This window comes from Lepidochelys kempii, chromosome 2 (genome assembly GCF_965140285.1).
Source record: "Lepidochelys kempii isolate rLepKem1 chromosome 2, rLepKem1.hap1, whole genome shotgun sequence".
NCBI lineage: Eukaryota > Metazoa > Chordata > Testudines > Cheloniidae > Lepidochelys > Lepidochelys kempii.
In genome coordinates, this window is record NC_136381.1 from 192,655,949 (window position 1) to 192,678,545 (window position 22,597).

Consider the following 22,597-nt stretch of genomic DNA (forward strand, 5'->3'; position numbering starts at 1 on the left):
CTCCCACAAAACACCGGTGAAGGTCCCGGGCCATGTGCCGCCGTCACGGCCAGTGTCCCCCTCAGCACCAATGGGGGAGCTGGGCCACCCCCCGCCCCAGCATCTGTGCCCCCCTGAGCTCACCCCCCCAGAGCACCTGTGGCCCCCCAGACCAAGTTTTAGTTAGGAGTATATAGTAAAAGTCATAGACAGGTCACGGGCAGTAAACAAAAATTCGTGACCCGTGACCTGTCTATGACTTTTACTAAAAATACCCGTGACTGAAATCTAGCCTTACTTATGATTATGCACTGCCCTTGAACTGTGCATAGAGCTGCCACTGAGGTCAAAGACCTGTAGTCCTTATTCAAACACAAACAAACAAAAAACCACAACCCAACTTCCATTGACTTTTGCCTGAATGATTGTTTCAGGAGCAGGCTCAAAGGCAAGATCTTCAGGTGGGAACAAACAAATTAACTTTAAAACAACAACAAAAGTAGTTAAAGGAATGAAACCTACTTTATTTCCTCTCATTCCAGGACTGCCAGGACTCCCTTTTGGACCCGCAGCTCCCCATTTACCCTGAAATTAAATGAACATATGATACCTAGTGAGAATTTGGGGGGGAAAAAAAACAACCCCAAACAAATCACTTTGCTTCATTAGCACTTCATGTAGAATGACAAGAATCTAGTCTCAGCTGTGCCACGTGTGCTTTTCCTGCAGACATCTGGCAGGCAGCAAAAGCAGTCAACACAAATAACGCTTAGATTCATTGCTTCAAGTCTAGACCAAACATTTATTTTCCTACCAGGATGGCAGCAACTTTGTATAAGATGAAGGCCATTCACTAGTTTGACTGGTACAGAACATTTTTTCAGTATCCATCAAACATTGTTTTCTCAATTCCAGACAAATAGAGACGTGTCTATAAAGTGATTATACTGTCGACTTAAAACCTATTCTTCATTCATTTAAAAAAAAATCCAGACAAAGTTACTACTGGCTTCTCATCCACACAGTCTCTATATTAGTCATATATAAACCAGAAAGGCCTAATTCTGCCTTTAGTAGATGCAATCTCCATTGCTTTGTAGCAGGTTTGTATAGATCATATTGATTTCAATGGGACATAAGCAGAATTTTGTCCCATTGAAAACAGAAGCAGAATTTTGTCACAATTTTTTATTTTGTCACAGTGGCCACATCGTTCGAACACAAATATACCCAAACGACATATATGGCTTTAAGGAAGTTTACAAGAGAGAATCTGGAGAAGACCCATTGTTAGCTTCAGGGAACTCCCTAATACAGTTTCTTCCATTATTGAAACTTGATGTGTCTAGCTGTTTGAGTGCAATGGTTTTCCAGAGACTCCAGTCACAATAAAGGTGACAACTTGTCAGAAATAAAGAAAATCCTGGAAGAAATTAGGAACCTAGCCTCTCTGCGTGGTAAATTGACGGTAAATACTTTGGAAACAGGTAAATAATAGCTGCTCAGTTAAGATGCAAACTGCCAAATACAAAAAAGCAAAGCAGCAATGGAATCATCAGACATTTCTTTTAGACAGTACTGCCAAGAGAAAGGAAAGTATGGCAACGAAGCAAATATAAACGTTAGGTGAGATTTCAAAAGTACTCCACACTGGCCTACCTCTCATCCCATTGATTTCAATGGGAATTTCCCCCTGCCCCAACATTTGAAAAACCCAGCCTAGAAAAATCAAACTGATAATTGCCCCGTCTGCCAAATGGAGAACAGGAAGAAGATTTGGATAGCTTTCTCGTTAAATTATCTAGTGGATAGGTCCAGATTCAGTGGCTGTACCATGGTTCAGACTCAATGGTCCAGTTTCTGTGACTGTCAAGGTACCAGTTACAGCTTCCTAAGTCTCATAGTTGTCATTTAATTAAACACTATCATAAAACGAAAGTTCTGTTATTTTCTAACTCTTGAGTAGTTCATTTTACAACCTTAAAAACATTTTAAATCTATGTTTTGCAATATTTATGCACACACACACACACACACATTCTCCTATACCCTTAAATAAACTGGTGGGTCATGATAGAATAGAAACGTATTGCTATATAGCTATTGCAGATTTTTTTCTTATAATATAAAACAGTTTATCATTGCTCTGAGATGTTTAAAATTCCTTATCCCCTTACGAATACGTTTCTGACAGAATATCATGATACACTGCACAGGAATTTTGAAACAAAGAATGCAGTAAAACAGCAGTAAAAATGGAAGTCTCCCACTGGTTACACACACAGTGAGTAGAACACTGAGTGAACTTCACACAGTATTTTTACCTGAAGACCTTTACTTCCTTCACTTCCTTTCTCTCCATTCACACCTACAATTCCTCTTTGTCCCTAGAAGGTATGTTATAGGACAGAAAACCCAGTTAACACACAAATGCATATATTACAAACAGAAATATTAAATACCCTGTCTTATGAAATAACACCACTTAGCCTGTTATATAGGCTTTATGTCTTGAAAGTGCTCTTAAAACACCTGATTCATCCTTATATCATCACTGTGTGATAGATATTCTCCCCATTTTACATATGGGGAAACAAAGATTCAGGGGCACAGCTACTCTCCAGCTGAACAGGTGTGTGTGGGGAGCAGGTGGGGGTGGAGGGAAGCTGGGAAGGACTAGGGAGATCTGTAGGGGGAAGGATGGGAGGAATCCTGTCCAGATAGACTGGCAAGATACGCTCAAGGGACGCTGCTAAAGATGGAATAGTTTATAAACGTCCCTCTGTGAGGAGGAGGAACGACCTGGGATCACCTGCATTACTGTGGATCCCCTGGTCATGCTCCCAGCTAGCTCCTACCCCATGGCAATGACCTGCTGTGCTCTGGGAGTCTTTCTGGAGCTGTGGAACAGCCCCCATATCATGTGATCCTTCACAGTGGAATTGCCCAGGATCTGCTGCCAAGGGGTCCTCTGCGCCTGTGGGGCTGCGGTAGTAGGGTTTCTCCTAAACTCACAGCTGACATTTGATAAGATCCATTATTCTGCTCTTACCCACACAAGCATTCTCCATCCTCCCGGGGGGGGGGGAGGGGAGGAGAATTACACCAACTCCCAACAGCTCCCCGCTAAAATGTCAGCAAAGGTCCCCCCGCCAAAGAAAAATACAATGCATTAAAAATGTAAAGAAAAAATAATCAGTGAGTTCTAGCACACAGCTACAGACACTGGGTTCCCATAGCAGACAGTCAGCCAAGAACAGGAGTTCAGCTGCCCCTAAGTCCCTTTCTGCTGAAGAGGTCCAGGTGCATGCAAGAACATAAGAAAACGGCCATGCTGGGTCAGACCAATGGTCTATCCAGCCCACTATTCTGTCTTCGGACAGTGGCCAATACCAGATGCCCTGAAGGGAATGAACAGAACAGGGCAATTATCAAGTGATCCATCCCCTGATGTCCTGTCCCAGCATCTGGCAGTCAGAAGATGGGGCAATCTGGGGGGGATGAGATAGACTTGCTGAGAAGGATGCGGATTTGCACCCATGGGATGGCACTCTGGTGCAGCTGCCTCCCCAGGTGTTAGCTTCAAGGAAATCCCCAATACAGTTTCTTCAATTTGCAGCCCTTGTACCTGCAAGAGTGAATCTATATCCATATTTACAATGCAGGGATCTAACATACGTCTAAAATCACACAGGGCCAGATTGTGAATCCCTTACTCACATTGGTTACAGACATAGGTACCAACTTTCCACGGTGCCGGTGGGTGCTCGCGCCCCCCCTCCCTGGCCCCGCCCCAACTCCACCCTTTCTCCGCCCCCATTCCAACCCCTTCCCCAAAGTCCCCGCCCCAACTCCGCCCCCTCCTTGCCCCTATTGGACCCCTTCCCCAAATCCCCGCCCTGGCTTCTTCCCCAAGCACGCCGCATTTCCCCTCTCTCCCAGCGCTCGCTGTGTGAAACAGCTGTTTCATGGCGCAAGTGCTGGGAGCTAGGGGGAAAAAGTGAGCACGCGGCGTCACTCGCGTAGGAGACGGAAGGGGAGGTGAGCTAGAGTCGAGGGGGTGGGGCAGGGAGCTGCTGGTGGGTGCAGAGCACCAACCAATTTTTCTCCGGGGTGCTCCAGCTCTGGAGCACCCACGGAGTCAGCGCCTATGGTTACACAAGCTATTTCACTGGATTACTCATCAACATGAGGAAGAGGCTTCCAATCTGGGCCACAGAAAACTGTGGTCAGAAGTCCAGATCTAGATAGGAGGCATTATTTGCTCAACAGAAGGGCAGTACTGGAACATCAGAGATATTGCAAGCCAGGAAAGCCAGAGCTGTGTAGGGAAGTTTGCACTGTGCCTGCCTTACTATGCTATGCCCAACTCAAACTAATGCTGCTGGTGCTTCACAGCCACCAACAATATATTCACTCACATGTTAGCTTTATAGAATCATAGAACTGGAAGGGACCTTAAGAGGTCATCTAGTCCAGTCCCCTGCACTCAAGGCAGGACTAAGCTTTGTGTGAGTATGGACACTGGACCCTATGATTTTTGGACATAGACTATTTCATTTCTCCTTTGTATTTCAAGTCCTCCTTCTCCCCGAAAATACCTAGATTAGCGGTTCTCAAACTGTGGGTCGGGACCTCAAAGTGGGTTGCGACCCTGTTTTAATGGGGTCAGCAGGGCTGGAATTAGACTTGCTGGGGCCTGGGGCCAAAGCTCGAGCCCCATCGTCCAGGGCCAAAGCCCAAATCCCACCACCCGGGGTCAAAGCCAAAGCCTGAGGGCTTCAACCCTGGCTGGTGGGGCTCAGGTTACAGGCCTCCCGCCTAGGGCAGAAGCCCTTGGGCTTCAGTTTTGGCCCCACCAGGCTTTGGCATTGGCCCCCACGCCCTGAGCAGCGGGGCTCGTGTGGGCTCAGGCTTCAGTCCCCACTCCTAGGGTCGTGTACTAATTTTTGTTGTCAGAAGGGGGTCACGGTGCAATGAAGTTTGAGAACCCCTGGCCTAGATGAATGTTAATATTCACCTGGGATCCTTGAAATCCTGGTTTTCCTGGAAAGCCCTGTGAGCCAGGAGCTCCTTCCTCCCCCTGTATTAAGAGACAGTATTGTAACAATTTTCTCAAGTGATCATAACAGCGACTGATCTGCCAGGAGAACAGTATGATATTTTCAATTTCTAATACCATTTATTTGGCATTTGAACACCTCTTTTCTTTTCATTAAGAGACGTTTCTCTAAAGAGTCAGCATTTAGATCAAATTACATTTCTTAGCATAGTGGCTTCACAGACTATCAGCATAACCTACCATATTTTTAATAAAGCTGGTCATTGCAACGCATGGATTTAAAATTTTTTTTTTAAAATCCAGAAATTAAGTGAAGCTTATTTATTGCCACAAAGCAGGCTGAGCTTATAACCAAGGCAGCTGTTATAAGACAAAATGCCTGAAACGTGGTTTTTGAGACATGTTTTTTCAGTTTAGCAGTTGGACAATACTTTTCCATACAATTGTGCATAATTGAGGGAGAGTGCAAGGAGCTTCCTGCCCATGTTTTACCCCTCTTTAGGGGCACATCACAATTACAACTCTGCACTCACCTCAGCCCAAGAACTTTGTAAGACTAGCACCCCTATAGACCTCAAAGAGGCAAGCAGAATGTGCATGTCTTCTGGATTCCATCCCATACTACACCTAACATGGGGTAGTGCCTATACAATGCAATCCAGTACTATGTACTGTGCAACATAATGTATCTTTATTTTGTTTAAAGAGCAAAAAGTATTTTGTAAAGGAGTGTTACCAGGTTAAAAATCTTCTCGAAACAAAACACACTTCTAATATCTCAGATGATTAAAACTGAAAATATTTATTCTGGTTTATTTTCAGTTTTTCATTTCTCTGTCTTTGACAACAAAAATCTCAGTTTCACTTTTAGTGTCTCAGTGCTGTTTGAACTGAAAACACTGCAGGGAAATGATTATTTTTGTTGCACTGGAATGTCACAGAAACTTTTTTTTTGCTCTCAGGTTTTGTAAAAACGTCTTGTCACAAGATCTCATTTAGATTCAAGTTTGACTTGACAATGTCCTTCAAATAAATTATTATGCATCCATAATCTTTCACTATTAATGCTCTACAGTGCCATATTTTGTACAATTTGGATTTTTATGGTGCTGGTTATAGTATGAGGGCCCGATCCTGCTCATCTCATACACTCAAGCCCAGATTCAGTAGTCCAAGTCTATTCAGCAAAGTCTCAGCACATGCTTACTCAGTACAATGACATTCCACGATTGTCACTCATGTGTTACTCTGAAGCCTAGAACGTCTGTATACTCAGTGTGAAGAGATGAAAACAACTACAGGCATGGTTGAAAGCTCCTTTTGTTTATTCTAGCACGAGGTTCAATCATCACTGGGATTGTCAGTCTATCATTCAATTTATAAAAAGAACAGGAGTACTTGTGGCACCTTAGAGACTAAAATTTATTTGAGCATAAGCTTTTGTGGGCTACAGCCCACTTCATCAGATGCATACAGACTAACACAGCTGCTACTCTAAAACCATTCAATTTATAAATTCAGCCATTTTTGGCCTTTTTAAAAAAAAAACAAAAACACGACTTTATGGATTACACCGAGGCAACAGCATGGGCTTTCAGCTACTAGATCTCATGAATGGGACTAGTTCTTCAATGGGACTTGTGCAGCATATGCATTGCTGAACTAGGACCCACAAGTAATACTACTGAAGTCATTGAGATTAATTGCATAAGTAAGGCAAGCAGGATTTGTCCTTTATCCTATATGCTATAACAAATCTAAAATAAATATTCAACTCTGCAAATATTTTAGAAGGCAGGAAAGCTCCCACGTTAGTCCTACTGTAGATATGGGAAATTAATGAAACCTACCTGTGGACCTGGTGTTCCTCTTCGACCCTTTGCTCCCTGACAAAACAAGATAGATGTTTGTTAGACCCCAGTTCTATCTCTCAATTAAATGACAAACAGTAGAGAAGTTGTGGCGACTAGGTCAATTTTTTTCAGATAATTTGATATTCACATAATGCTTTACTATATGCTCAAGTTACTGTACATGTTAGAACAGTGATTGAGAGCAAAGTGAAAGTTATTATAGATGTGTCGGGATATACTTTGCTATCACTTTGCTCACTGCTCACACGCTTCAGTCCTGCTGTGCCAAGAGGACTAAAACACTCATGCCCTGTCCGCCCTAGCAAAACAGATGTGTTTATAAAATTGGTTTTGGCTGTAGAGTTTAAAGACATTTCCCATCAAGCAGTAGGAAAGGTTCCCACCTCATTAGTCTGTTCTTATTGATAACTGCCTATGACAGAGCGCTAGGCAAGAAAGGCTGAGTCAGCACTCTGTTCACAGTAGCTCCAATGAAGCAAGGCAGAATGGAGCTGATTAAGCAGAGCTGTGCCTAATTTGTGGGTGGGGAAGGGCAGAAAGGCTAATTAAGCCCTTAGGCAGAGCCCACAAATAGGCACAGGAAGGAAGTGGAAAGGGGGAAGCAGGCAGAGAGAGAGATTGCGCTCCCCTTCTTGTTACAAGAGCTGTATGTATTATGAATCCATTTGTAAATAAACGGCACAAGGTGTTGGACCAGCACAAGGATCTCTGAGTAGTTTGTAGACTGGGACAGAGGCAGGAGCCTGGTCACCCTGCTACATTGCCACACCAGAAGAAAAGAATTTGCATACTCTATCTTTGCAGAATTTCTCTTTCTTTGGAAGGAGAAAAAAGCAGCAGAGAAGCGAAGTCACCAACAAGAGTTGGGGGACAGAAACTGGGTAGTATTGCAGTAGGGTCCAAATCTGAAAGAAATGAGGAAGCTATTTTGTCTCTGATAGTCAGTCAGTTGTGTTGGGTAGCCCTATTCAAGAGGAAAGAGTTTGCCTGGAATCAGAGGCTACTGCTAGTGTTAATTTTTTCAGGGCAGTCTATCAGAGATTTATTCATCTCATCTTCCTGCAGTGAATGGAGGCTGACGGAGTGATTGATCAAGGTTAAATTTATGGACTCTGAGATCATTCTTTCTACCTTGGATTAATATCAAGTATTTCCTTTGCATATTTAGTCTCCTTGTCTATATGGGTTCTTACTGTGGTTCTCTGAGAGCCTGGTGACCCTGGTGAGCCCTTTGGTCCTCTTTCACCCTGGAAATGAGAAATTTAATTTCATGTTATATCTCAATTGTCACTCAAATTCCAAACTTTTTATATTTTTCCAGATTATTAAGCCATCTAGTCATGAACAGTGGACATGCAAACCAATGGGAAAAAATTCTTTTCATAACACTTGGGCACACAACATCTGTAACCACTCACCCATCTGTCAGAATTAAGAACAGAAACATAGTATTTTAAGTGCACGACTTCATCTATGCAACATTATCAAATAACATCAAAGAAATGCCATTGTTACACGGTACATTTCATAAAGTAGTAACATCAAAATAATCACTGATGTTGCCCTCAAACTATATTTGTCTGGAAAGTGCTGCATGTTTGTCATTACAGTTACCATTCTGTTGTGTATCAACATTGATCTCATGCGTACTATGCCGATAATCCAAGTCTTGTACTGATGCTCCATAACTGCTCTTTGGTGAAATCAATGGAAGTTCAGGGGGGCTAGGCGCTGTGTAGTATTGGGCCCATAAATAGCTCTAAGTACTTCCCCCCCACACACGCACTTTGGAAGATTTTCTGTGGAAGTTCATTAATGTACTAAAATAAATGTTTTAAAAAAAAAAATAATAATAATAAGTGGTGACAGATGACAGTAGGTATGATTAATCATCATACATCCACACCTTAGTTATTTTTCATCTCTTTAAAAAATGTAAGACCACTTCTGAAGCTGGACCACTGAGTGCAAAATCACCCACAAGGATAGAATCAGAGAACCATAGAATGTAGGACTGGAAGGGACTTCAGGAGATCATCAAATCCAGCCCCCTGTGCTGAGGCAGGACAAGTAAACCTATATGAAGAGTTATCAGGTCCCTCCCTCCCTCAGTCTTCTTTTCTCAAGACTAAATATGCCCAGGTTGTTTAACCTTTCTTTGCAGGTCAGGTTTTCGGAACCTTTCATCATTTTGGTTGCTCTCATCTGGACTCTCTCCAATTCATTCACATCTTTCTTAAATTGTGGTACCTAGAACTGGACACAGTACTTGAGCTGAGGCCCCACCAAGGCCGAGTAGAAAGGAACAATTACATCTGGTGTCTTACATACAAGTCTCCTGTAAATGCATTCCAGAATATTAGCCTTTTTTGCAATTGCATCACATTGTTGATTCATATTCAATTTATGATCCACTATTACCCCAGACCCTTTTCAGTAGTACTATTACCTAGCCAGTTATTTCCTATTTTATAGTGCTGCATTTGACTTTTCCTTCCTAAATATGGTATTTTGCACGTGTCTTTATTGAATGTCACCTTGTTGATTTCAGATGTATTTTGTGGTATAAAATTAGGAACGATAGAATTGTCATACTATTTTTAACAGTCTTGGTTATCAATGGATTAATTTTAATTTGCTGTAAATAGCTATATTTTAAAGGATTGTAGGTTAGTATTTAAAACAATGTACTGTAAACAAAGTCACATATTTCTAAATAGTTACCTGTCTTCCCTGTTCTCCTTTTGAACCTTTGAACCCTACTATGTCATTGTCCAATCCAGGGTTACCCTAAACAAAGACACAAAGTTAAGTACATTTATTTCCCATGGGAGCTGATGTCACTTAATATTTCACAGTAGATGCTCAGCACCTTTCAGCAGGGGGCCCTGAAAAAAAAAAAAAAAAAGGGAAAACACAGCAGGAGTTGACCATTTGTTATGTCTAACAAAGATTAATAGCCTATCAGCCTTTACACCATATTGATAAAATATTTGTAGTTTTTGTTTTTATGAAATTAGTTTTGCGAGACTTCACAGAATCTATGATACGGTGGGCAGACAAAAGGGACATTAAGAGTCATTCTATTTTCAGTACTAGACAGAATTCCCACTCGAATCAGTGGAAGTCCTGTGTGGGCACTGCAGCTCAAAGGGAGTACATGGCACTAAGTCTTGGCAGCGGGGCAAACTTTAGCCACAAGGGCACCCTTAAAAAAACATGAAAAAACCCAAGTATTAGCAATTTTGCAGGTGATACTGCACTCTTTGAACACACTGGAAATACAGTGCAGCCCTGCCTCCTTTTCCTGGTGTTTTCTCCTCCTCACCAACTACAACATCTGTCCTTTTATAGTGATTTCCACAGCCATGTTGCTCTGTCAGGTCCTTGTCACACCAGACAGAATGCATCTTCATCCCTACTGATTTGATGTTACTCCCCTCACTGGCTCCCCATCCACTTTGGCATCATAGAATTCTGCGCCTCCTTATTTATTCAAGCTTGTCAGTGTGTCCTGCCCCCACCCCTATCCCACTAATGTTCTCAACCTTGTTTGCTCATCTGTCAGCTTCTCACACAATCATCTCAGTGCCTTTTTCCATGAAGCCCCTATGCAGCCTCCATGAGATCACTGGCAAGCCTTCTACCTTGTTCCTCTTTCCCCCTTAAAGTTCCATTTTTGCCAAGCTGTTTACAGTGCATCTAACTGACTTGAATTTAAAGAAATCCCTATTCATTGTTTCCTTTCCCATTCCCCCTAACTTCTGCCTGCCAGTCTGCCTCTATCCTTTGACTGTGAGCTCCTTGGAGCAGGGACCATTCCTATCAGAATGTCTGAGAAGTTCTTAGCAAATTGTGGGTGCTACTATAAACTAATAATAACAATGACAAACAACTGATTGGAATTATATGAGAAATACATTATCTTCAGCTGAATCCACAGAGTCCGGGGAGCTAATTCAAGATATGAATGAATGAATGAATGAGCTGTAGCTCACAAAACCTTATGCTCAAATACATTTGTTAGTCTCTAAGGTGCCACAAGTACTCCTTTTCTTTTTGCAAATGTATTTGTAATATTTTCCCTCCATTTCTCATATTCTATTTGTGATGGTTGCATTCATAATTTACACCTAGCCCAGCAATGCTATACCTGACCAATAAGTACTACAACGATTAGCAGCTAGGGCTGCAGCATTTCATGACATATGACACACCTTTCACTGAAGTCAGACTCTCACAAGCTGGCCTGTTGACTGTGACAGGCCACGCCCTCGGTATGCCACTCAAGAAGCAGGGTGAGAGCTTTCAATTCCCTGAGAGACATGCTACCATAAACATAAGAAAACACTGCAGTCCCTTTTCACACATTATGTAATTTCCATTCATCAATGTTTTAAATATTATGTTCTAAACAGAGGAATATTCTTTGTTTTATTTAAAAAACAAACAAAAAAAAACCTCATCCTGAGCTATACTTTTTTCTTCTGTTTTATAAGTAATCATTCAACAGTACAAGATCACCATCCAGAGGCTAAATCCTACTATGGTCCGGATTCAAAAAGATATCACTATTCCTCCCATGTGTTGGTAAGTGCTCCCCACTCCCATTTACTTTCAGTGGGAATGGATGGCACTTCATCTCGCAGTGGATGCTCAGCACCTTTCAGGACTGGGCCCTGAAAGAAGAATGGAAAAGACTGCAGGATTTAGCCCTATGTCATATCTGACAAAGATTAATATCAGCCTTTATACAGTGCTTATCATCATGGTATCTTTGCCTCGGGCAATACAATTACATATTGGCATAGGAATAAGCATAATTCATTTACTAGTGAATGGATACAAAGTCCCCACACAGAAAGTGTCATAAATCCACAGGATGTCCCATAATACTGGATTTTTCTTGTAGGTCTATGAGGCAACTGACAGATCTGCATAGCCACATGTAGACAAATTTGTCATCTTGAGACATGAAAGGCTAAGATGTGCTAGGTTTATCTGATCTATTATCCTCATCGTTGGGATTACAGTGCAATAGTCACACACGTCTGTCCTAACATACCTTTGAAAGAATATCATATCCCCATGCAGATCTGAACAGAGGCTTATGCTCCCTGCAAGTTTATTCATTTTCTAGAGCACCATAAGTGAGGTTCTGAGATCAGATTCACATCCTTAATATTGTGATCCTAAGAGCACCCCAATGCCAAGGGGCCCCGTGGTATAGAACTAAGTCAGCTGGCCTGGCCAACTCTACACCTCACACATAATATTTATCTAAAAAGTGTCTTGGAGCATATCGTTTGAAAACACTCTGATGATTAATATCACTGTGAAAAGTAAGTAATAAAGCTGTATGTGAAATTATAGATACTCTCTGATATTATGTTTTAGAATCGGTCAACAGACCAACAAGGCAAAACAGTTTTCCAGACAAAGAAGAATAGCCAATTCCTCTTGGGCTCAACTGCAATCAAGACAGGTGTGGCTAAGAACAATGGGCTAATTGTTTGCATGAAGGATCACAGGAAGATCATTTGGGCTTCCAGACTTTGAAAACAAAGATAAACTGAGGATATAAGCAACTACTAAAGACTTTGGGGTATCCATCACATAGGGGAAAAAAGGGGAGCAGCACCCTTTGAGTTCATGAAAAGTGGATCCTCTTGGCCCAGGAGGCAAGAGTAGCTGGAAACGGACTACAGGGGAGAAACGTGCTTAGACAATGATTACAACTTTCTGAAATTAAGTTGTAGTCATTAGAAAGCAAGTTTGGTTTTGTTTGACTTGTCACCAAGCTTGTCTCCTCTAGTCTTACTTATCATTTAAATCTCTGTTCTTTGTTAATCAACTTATTCTTGTTTTATTACAAAACCATCTCAGCGCTCTGTATTAAACTGAAGGATAAAATCCCTTAGCCAAACTACCAGGCTGGTATGTGTTCTGCTCTTTGGAGGCAGCCAACTTGATACTTGTGTGAGGATCCCGTGAGAGGGTCTGGACACTGCAGGAGAGATGGTTTTGGGGAGATGCAGGACTGGAAGGGCTGTTGGTGTCACACTGCAAGGAGCAACCAGGCTGGTGGAAGCCAGGGTGAGGCCATTGTCTTGTGACCAGGCTGCTGGTGCCAGGGCTCTGAGCCAAAGCTGCACAGCAAAGAAGCACCCAGGGTGACACAATCCCTCCCTCCCTTACTGCTCTGGGGGAACCCCATAGAGTCATAGATGTATAACATAGAATAGATTTGCACCTAGGAAAAAACTTACAGGATCTCCTTGTAAGCCCCTCTCACCACGCTCACCAGGGAGTCCTCTTGACCCTGGACTGCCCTGAAATCATAAAATGGCTGAGTGAGAATCTAAACAATCATTTTCCTGCTGATGTTAACAAAACAAGAGACAGGAACAAGCGCCAACATTTTAATACAGAATTAGAAACTCCCCAGGTTCAGGGCGGTTTGCATCCAGGATTTTGTTTAATCTATTAAGTCACAGGCCTTCACAAAATACAGTTCCAGAAGGTGGATTTGATTTGGAACACCTCCAAATTTTGGACGAGCTTGGCTCTTAATGTTGGTTCCCGCTCATATGTAAACAAAACAGCAACAAGTTCTCTGAATTTTCTTTTGACACAAAGGAAAAAAGCTAACTGCAATTTATTAAACTTAAAGCAATTACTACAATTGTAATTAACCATGTTCAGTAAATACATTCTAAAAACAGGATGATCTTCAGCTGCCAGATTCCCCAGCATTAATGTTTGCATGAGAAAATAAAATTGAAATGTAGGTTTTGTTTTTCAATCAAGAGCTTGAAACTCTTATTCAAAATGAAAAAAAAAAAGTTACCACTTGCTAATGTTTATTTAAGAACATAAGAACTACCATATGGTCAGACCAATGGTCCATCTAGCCTTATATCCCGTCTCTGACAGTGGCTAGGACCAGTGATTCAGGGGGAGTGTACAGAACAAGGTAGTTGGAGTGATCCACCCAGTCTTTCACTAGTCAGAGGTTTAGGGTCACCCTGAGCATAGGGTTGCATCCCTGACTATCTTGGCTAATAGCCATTGATTGACCTATCCTCCATGAACTTATCAATTTCTTCTTTGAACCCAGTTATGCTTTTGGCCATCACAACTTCCCACAGCAATGAGTTTCACAGGTTAATTGTGCATTGTGAGAAAAAGTATTGCCTCTTGTTTATATTAAACCTGTTGCCTGTTAATTTCATCTTACGATTCCTGATTTTTATATTGTATGAAAGAGTAAATAACACTTCTCTATTCACGTTTTCCACACAATTCATGCTTTTATAGACCTCTATTACATCCCCCTTAGTTGTTTCTTTTCTAAGCTGAGCAGCGCTAGTCTCTTCAGTCTCTCCTCATATGAAGGCCATTCCATACCCTTAATCATCTTGGTTGCCCTTCTCTGAATCTTTTCCAGCTCCACTTTATCCTTTTTGAAAAGGGGTGACCAGAACTGGATTCTGGTTTCAAGGGAGGGGGGTGCACCACAGATTTATATAGTGGCATTACGATATTTTCAGACTTATTTTTTTTTTACCTTTCCTGATAGCTCCTAAAATTATTAGCCTTTTTGACCATTGCTGCATAATGAGCTGAAGTTTTCAGAGAACTACCTAGGGTGACTCCAAGATCTTTCTTGAGTAGTAACAGTTAATTTGGAACCCATCATTGTAAACGTGTAGTTGCAATTATTTTTTCCAGTGTGTATTACTTTGCATATCAGTCTTGAATTTCATCTGCCATTTTGTTGCCCAAACACCCAGTATTGTGAGATCCCTTTGTAGTAACTCTAATTTTTTGCAAGTGCCTTCAGAGTAAGTAATGCCTTCCTCAATCTATACGTCATGGACTAGATACTGCCATCTTTATTCACCTTGAGTTGTACCTTAATCCACAATTAGTCCCACTGGATTCACTTGCAGAGTAAAGGAATTAATTTAAGAGTAGCAGAATCTGTTCCTCAACAAGCACAGTCCAGAATCTTCTTTTTTTAACCCATAATTATAAAAGCAAAGTAACAGGTTATGTTCACTGAGTTACACAAGCCCCTCAACATTTTATATCATCAAATGCTTTTGCTTTTCAGTTAAAAGATTTAGTTGGTTCAGTCTAAGTGCGAGAGGCACTCCAGCCAGTGGAAGATTTATCAAGCCTATGTTTAGCACAATGTCACACACACCGAGGTGCTCAATAAAGAAATAAAAAAACCAAAACTGTAAAAATCAGCCCTTTGCAAGGCGGTTACAATGAATAACTTCTAGATATATGCTCTGCATGTTATCAGTTTCCCTAAAAACAGAGAGTACCCTCTTCAGTTAATCATAGTGAATGTTCAGAACCAGCCTCAGGTGAAACTATATTGAACTGATCAAATCTTGACACTGCTTTCAGCAGACTAACAGTCAATTCCAGAGGGACCTGCTTGTAAAGAACCCCACGTAAGAAGGGATTGAAGTGGGGGGCACAGCTATTGGTTTATAAAAGTGTACATAGCTCCATTAGCCCAAATCCTGCATAGTGAGAAATGGAAAGCTGACCACATTAATCAGTGCACGCTCTGTAGTAGCAGGTGCAGCCCAGCTGTGTAGGCAGCGGAGACAGTTGCAGCAGAGGGTTCTATTTCTCAGCCCTGTGACATGTTTTGTCTGGTTCAAAACTTATTTTTTATTTCCCTTTACAAAAGCCACATTTATTTGAGCATAAGCTTTCGTGAGCTACAGCTTACTTCATCGGATGCATGCATGCTGTAGCCCACGAAAGCTTATGCTCAAATAAATTGGTTAGTCTCTAAGGTGATACAAATCCTCCTTTTCTTTTTGCAGATACAGACTAACACGGCTGCTACTCTGAAAAAAAGCCACATTGACTCTTCCGCAACAAATTACTTTCATCTAGGTGCCTGATAATTCTGTTCTTTACTATAGTTTCAACCATTGCCTGGTACTGAAGTTAGGTTTACTGGCCTGTAATTGATTTTTTAAAATAAATAAATAAATAAATAAAACCAGTGTTGCATTAGCTCCCCTCCAGTCACCTGGTCCTGGGTATGGAGGTGTATTAGGAGTGGAGAAGGGGAGGAATAGGGGTTTAGGGCTGCAATGAGTGGTGGATGGTAGGGCAGCAGGCAATGTTGGGGAACTCAGGTGAGGGAGGCATGGCACGCCCCAACTATGCCAGAGCACCCCAACTCTCCCGCAGCCCCAGCTTTACCAGGGCACCCAACCCCTGTGTACTCCACAGCTCACCCAATGCACCCAACCCCTGGAGCCCCAGCTCTGCCAGTGCACACCATCCCCCCACACTCCCCCGCCCAAAGTCTTTGGGCGAAAAATCAGACATGTGAATGCTTCCTGGGCAGTGAGGGGGAAAGTAAGGGACAGAACAGTGGGAGATTAGGGGGATGAGGAGTTTGGGGCTGCAGCAAGGGGAGCAAGGCTGGGGTCTCAGGTGAGGGAGGCTTGGGGGAGTGAAGGGATCAGACACTAGGAAGAGGGATGTGAGGGTGAGTGGCAGGGAACTAGGGGACAATAGGAGCAGTGGCACTTGTCAGCCCCACATTCTCCTCCCAGGTGTGTGCCCAGATCTGAAGGGCTCTTACCCCCAAAGGGGAGATCTAAGCCCCCTCCCTGTCCCACTCCTATGATCTGGGATATGGAGGCCATGCCCCTCTGGGGTGCCTGAGCCCCTCTTGCTGCCCCCCCAATTGTGTGCCAGGATCTGAGGGCCCTGTACTATCTAACCTCCCCCCCACATCAAAGCCAGGTTCTGGGCGGGGGGCGGTGCTGCCCTTTTAGAAGTGAATGAGTCCTCTTTCCTGCACCCCATATGAACCAGTATCTGGGGAAGTCCTGCCCCTTTGATTGGGGAGCTGAAAACAAGTCTACTTTATGCATATCACAGGCTAGAAAGCACTCAGGAGGGGGACAGGAACACCCACTAAGATGAATGGAGCCACTCACACACACACCCCTGTTGTTTCAGGTGGTGCTCACCTCCATGGGGCATTCTCATTTAGTCGAGAACGTCACACTGAGATGACTGGGCCACTTTACACCTTTCAGTGCCTCCTATGCTGCAGATGGATGTGCAGGGGAGCCCTTTCCCGCCATCGTCCCGCTACCCTTGTTTAAAGGCTGAGGCTTTAAGAGCTCTAAAATCTGCATGTTTGTGTAGATTTTCTTGCAATTTGCTATGACTTGTGGGAGTGACCCACGTTTGGGGCCATTTGAGCCTGGGGTTCTGGAGGTATATGCCCTGAAGAAAACAGCCATTTTTCCAAAGTTTCTAGGTGGATCATTTTTATGCAGAGCTAGAGATCAAACTATGGTTGTGATTCAGGTCAAAATAGTCTCCACTGGTCATTTTTTACCCAAGGTAGTGCATGGCCCCCACTAAGTCTTTGGGGACCCAAATTGTGAATGGTATTTAAGAACACGTTCACTTTGCTTGCGCAGACATGCAGCGTGGAAGGATTACAGACAATAACGAAAAAAACTGTGAGAGGATTTCTATGCAGCCATTTTATGGTTGCCTGGATAGTTTGAGGGAATGTGCCAATGCCATTGCCCTGGGGAACACCCTGTCACCAATAGTTGTACAGCTGTGCAATAAAGAAACAACAACTCATGTTGCTTGCTACAAGTTGTCTGTTATAATACATGATTTTATTTTATGGGAAGGCTTACTGTGAACATAAACAGAATAATCAGCAGTCAGTCTAACCAAAATGTTTGTTATATTGGATGAGGAGAAGATGGAAGCAGAGGACTGCATGTAGGTGGAGTGGGAGGGAGAGATGAAGAGGTTGCATTTGCAGATGGGTTGGGTAATGATGATGGGTGGTAGCCAAACCTTGGATTGGTTGTTTGGGGGTGGGGGGAAATGTGTATTTCACTAGCCAGTGGGGGTGCCAGTGGCCACTTCCTGATCTTAGGGCAGAATACTGTGGTGTTTTCAAAAGACACACAGTGCAGAGGTTTGGAACTCACAGCACAGATACTTTGACCACGGAGGGAAAAGAAATATACGTGCACTGCCATGGTTGCCAACATTGGGTTCTGGGTGATACCTGGATCATGAGCTTGCAGGAGTTTGTTGTAGAGCAAGGAGTGCATTACAACATGAGGATGGCTGATTGCAGGACCTGGTATGTACAACTGCCAAAATGACTACTAACAATCTCTTTTCCTGATCAAAAAACTAGGAAATTAAATTGCAAAAAACTACATTAATTCAGAGGTAATGAGAGTGAATGGGTTATAAAAGGAGGTGGACTATCAGGCTGGCAGAATGGAGCTCTGTGTGTTAAAGGGGCACATTGCTGAATAAGGTTGCGCATGCATTTCAACTCTGCATTTCCTTCTTTTCAGACATTTGAGTTTTGCTCAGCTCAGCTCTCTGCAAGGGACGACATACCACCAAATAACCTTAACTCTGCATTAATGTAGTTTTTGCCACTAAATATAGATCAATTCTGGCCCTAAAGGGGAGTTTTTTTGTGTCAAGAAATGATATTTTCAAATTCTACATTTGTTCTAACAACACTGAATACAAACACTTTGTATGGAACAACTTTACAATGGACATTTTCAAGCAAAAAAAATAATACCTTAGAGATTATTTAGAGACGGATCACCCCATTTCTAATGCAACACGAATTATGACTACAGTGTTCTGATGCCAGTTCTAATAAGTTGAAATACATCAGTAAATTTGTGGTATCAAACCATTTCCCCTCTCCAGGCATTTAGTTAAGTTTTTTTTCTCCACTGGGACAGCCTCATGAGATACCTATCTGATTGCTCTCAAATTCAAACCCCGACCAAATAAGATAATAAAAATCATTACCATGTAGCCTTGGTCTCCCTTTTCTCCTGCCGTTCCTGGATACCCAAGTGATCCCTTAATGAAAAGAAAAAGTAATGTTTTCTCATTTAAAAAACATTTGTTGATGTCAATGGAAAATGAGAAGCAAAACTACTTACCTGCTCTCCAGTAATTCCATCAATCCCGTTGTCCCCATCATCTCCCTGAGGTAGCAAAAGTGATAGGGATTATATAAGACCTACTGATCTAAATAACCAGTATGTGCTCTCAGTCCAGCAAAAATGGTGTCCATGTGAACTCCTGTAGCTGACCATAGAAGCCAAAGTCATTGGCAGATTTTAAAATATACAAATTAATGCTTAATCTATCTCATTTCTTCCATCTGCCCTAAGTACAACAGTAGAATAGACACTATGGCCAACCCTCAAAACAGGCTAAAAAGGATTAAAACCCTAATAGTACACCCACTGAAGTCCCTGGCTCTCATGGACTTTAACAGGATCAGAATAAGGCCCAAAAATAGTTCATCTGCACATTTATTTTCCTTTGATGCTCCAGGCTATTGGTCAACTTTAAGGGTCCAGATAGACTTCCAGAGCTAAAGTGACCACTAAAAGGACTGAGGGTGGAAGAGACCAACGTTAAGAGTATTTGCCAATAAAAAGACCAGTAAGCTGAAAGTCAAAATGATACCCAACTTTTATGTCATTCCAGTACATTTTTTTTCCTTTATGTCACGTGGAAGCTTTAACAGGGACATGTATTTTGTTTTTAACGACTCTTGTTTTTTCTTGACTGTAAAACTGGTGTCTTAAAACACACGCAATACATAGTCACCCTGCATAATTGCTAACAGGGCGCTGGCACCATGTGGCAATGGTCACATCAAATTATATTTTCAGTAACGTGAATATTTCTATAATTCAATGTAAGCGTGCTGCTGTATGGATTATGTGGGACACTGATATTGTTGACACCAATATTATTAAATTGCAAGGAATCTGACTAGATATGATGTGTGAGGTTTTGGCAAATGTGTTACAATTTGCCAAGTATGAATCTTATTTATATGTTTGTATCACCTTTGTATCGTGAGTTATAGGTATGAAGGCATATCTCTATTTCCAAACTTGTGCTGTTTTTATGGGTGACTCCTCCAGACAGATTGGCATCAGCACGTCCTAGCCTGTTTGATGGCCGTTTGACTATACAATGAACCCACTGAAAAGAACCAGGGATGACACCTTGTGACTCAGCAAGGCATATAAGGGCATGCCTATGGACAGAACTCTAACGTTTTTCCATGCCATGTGCTGGACAGCTTGTGTTTGAAACAAAACTAGTACAAGCCACATGGCAAAAGAAATTTAAAAGGCAGCTGGCTGCATCATCATCTCCTCCATTTTGTCTTCAATCCTACTTCTGGCCTCTGCAGTAACTTTTCTAAAACTGAGGCTCTGAACAAAGGACCGGATGACCCATCCAAGCTGTTGATGTGTTCCAGAGGGAATTTCAAGGCAGCAAACTTACTAATACTGCTAAGAACCTGATATTTGGACTTTGAAGTCTCTGTATGTATTTGATTGCTTCACCATTTTACAACAATTCTTCTTGTTCTCTCTTTTTTCTTCAGAATAAACCTTTAGTTTGACACACTAAAAGACTACCATGCTGCCAGCCATTTTGGGTAAGATCCAAACCTATACTCACCTGGTAACGTGGCTGGCCCTTTGGGGTCAGAGGAACATTTTGTATAGGTGAGCAGAGTTTTAAAATAACTCACTGGACTGGACCTAGGTGCTGACTGGGAGCCAGAGAACTGGAATGCAATAAAGGGGGCTGTGTGATTTCTTTTTTTTTTTTTGCTTCTTGATAACCGGTGGGGGAGGATCAGAAGCACAGTTTGTGACTGGTTGGTGAGTTTACTTCAGTGTTAACCACCAGTCTTTGGGAGAACCTGCTCTCCTTTTTGCACCCTGCCCTGACCTTGGCATTTCCAGTGAGGGCTGCCTTAGGCACCATGGGTCACAGTAAGTTTTTACAATCTTACTGCAGAAAGCAAACGCGAATCCCTAAGCCCTGAATTAAACACAAAGATAATTTGCAGTGTGATGAATCCAAGAATCACTTAGCATTGGATTTTATTCTCTTGGGAGTCAACAAAACTACTTCTGGGTAAAGACCACAGGATCGAGCCTTTAAACAGCATCAGACTCATACCAAAGATCTTCAAACTTAAGGATACTTACAAAGAAAGATGAATTAAGACAACGTGTCTATATGAAGGTCAGGGCGTACCTTTTCTCTTCTCCCTCCTCCTTTAATGCACTTTTATCTCACCTGATTTGTAGTCAAATCAACACAAAAGTTTTTCAGAAAATAAGTGCATTAGTACTGTACCTTTTTACCAGGTATTCCTTGGTATCCCTGAAAAGAATGACAACAAATATTTGTTTGAATGAGGTAAACAAAAAATAAATGCAAAGACATTTTGCGGAGTTAAAATAACGTTATCAGTAGATTCTTACTTTAGGACCTTTACTACCATCACATCCCTTATTCCCTTGCTCTCCCATTGGTCCAGGCAGTCCTCTTGAACCCTGAAAGAGAGAAAATGAAAAACACATCTTAGTATATCCTGCCTAGGAAATGAAATATGAAGTTTGTAAGGAGAGTGATCATGTGTTTGACCAGGGGCGACTATATTCATGAGATGATGTAATACTAGAAAGGGAGCATGTATGTTAAGGAATATGGTAAATCTCTGAGAAAGCCCCGCATAAGCTAGATGTTTCAGAAGCCTGAGCAGACTTAGATTGAGCTAAGTGCTTGTGCAGTTAAAACCGCTGTAGTTTCTCTCTGGAGTGCTTACAAAAAACATTACAAGCTTCTGATATAGATATACATGTATTTACACTTGGTATGAAACTGTAATATAATCACTTACATAATGAAAAAGAAAGTACTGAATTGAAAAAGCAAATTGACAATTAATGTTGCTCACCTCCACTATAGATAGCGGTGGGGCACTTTCCTTCATTCTGCTCTTAATACTACTCTATTTAGAGAGTTCCTGCTTGCGGGGGAGGGGAAGAGGGCCAGAGGAGGAAGAGGGTGTTGCTGCAATGAAGACCTAGGCCCAGTGGGCAAAAAAGCATGGAGTGATCATTTTTCTTCAGTGAGCACAGTCCAAAGGCCAAATTCTGCTCTCAGTTACACAGAAGTGTGGTGCGGTGCAGAAGCCATGCTGGCTCTACACCCTCATGGGACTCTCCCACACTCCCCCAGAAGGGGAGAAGAGGGCAGAATATACTCCCTTTGCACCACCTGAGCAGTGCAAAGCAAGTGGGGCGGTGAATCTGCTCCATAGTATCGTGACCCCAAATTAGACATTAAATACATTCTAACTCGCCTCTTATCACGTGCTACAATAGTTTCTCTGGTGTACTTCTCATGCAGTTCTACTTGTCAGACCACATTCATGCACTGTGCTGGTATTTTCCATCTTAGTGCACCCATGCACTTTCCGCTACAAGCAGTAACCCAGGAGCCACACCATTAACAGGTATGGTTTAAGGGAGTGGAAAATAGGACGGATTATATTTGTGCTTATCTGTTGTGTTTCTTAATCTGAAACAAATAGTTAAAATTGAAAATACGGTTTCTTTTTATTGGGCCTGAATCACCACTACGTTACTCAGTTTTATGCCCATGTAACTCCATGGGTTACACACTGGAGTAATCCAATAATGAATCAAGCCATGTATATAGAAAAACAGAAGGCATGAAACCCAATTATTTATAAATGGAGTGGTGCCCATTA

General features: G+C 42.1%; 1 protein-coding gene across 1 annotated transcript in view; it reads right to left on the minus strand.

The window, feature by feature from the left end:
- Nucleotides 1-22,597, minus strand: part of COL6A6 (collagen type VI alpha 6 chain) — a 110,004-nt gene that overhangs the window by 45,412 nt on the left and 41,995 nt on the right. The window contains exons 14-24 of the mRNA XM_073333281.2: nt 21,303-21,374; nt 21,175-21,201; nt 18,933-18,977; nt 18,796-18,849; nt 13,185-13,247; nt 9,640-9,705; nt 8,109-8,162; nt 6,892-6,927; nt 5,000-5,062; nt 2,304-2,366; nt 502-564 (exon numbers count right to left, since the gene is read on the minus strand). Of these exons, the coding sequence (XP_073189382.2) occupies nt 502-564; nt 2,304-2,366; nt 5,000-5,062; nt 6,892-6,927; nt 8,109-8,162; nt 9,640-9,705; nt 13,185-13,247; nt 18,796-18,849; nt 18,933-18,977; nt 21,175-21,201; nt 21,303-21,374 (606 nt within the window). The remainder of the gene's footprint in view (nt 1-501; nt 565-2,303; nt 2,367-4,999; nt 5,063-6,891; nt 6,928-8,108; nt 8,163-9,639; nt 9,706-13,184; nt 13,248-18,795; nt 18,850-18,932; nt 18,978-21,174; nt 21,202-21,302; nt 21,375-22,597) is intronic.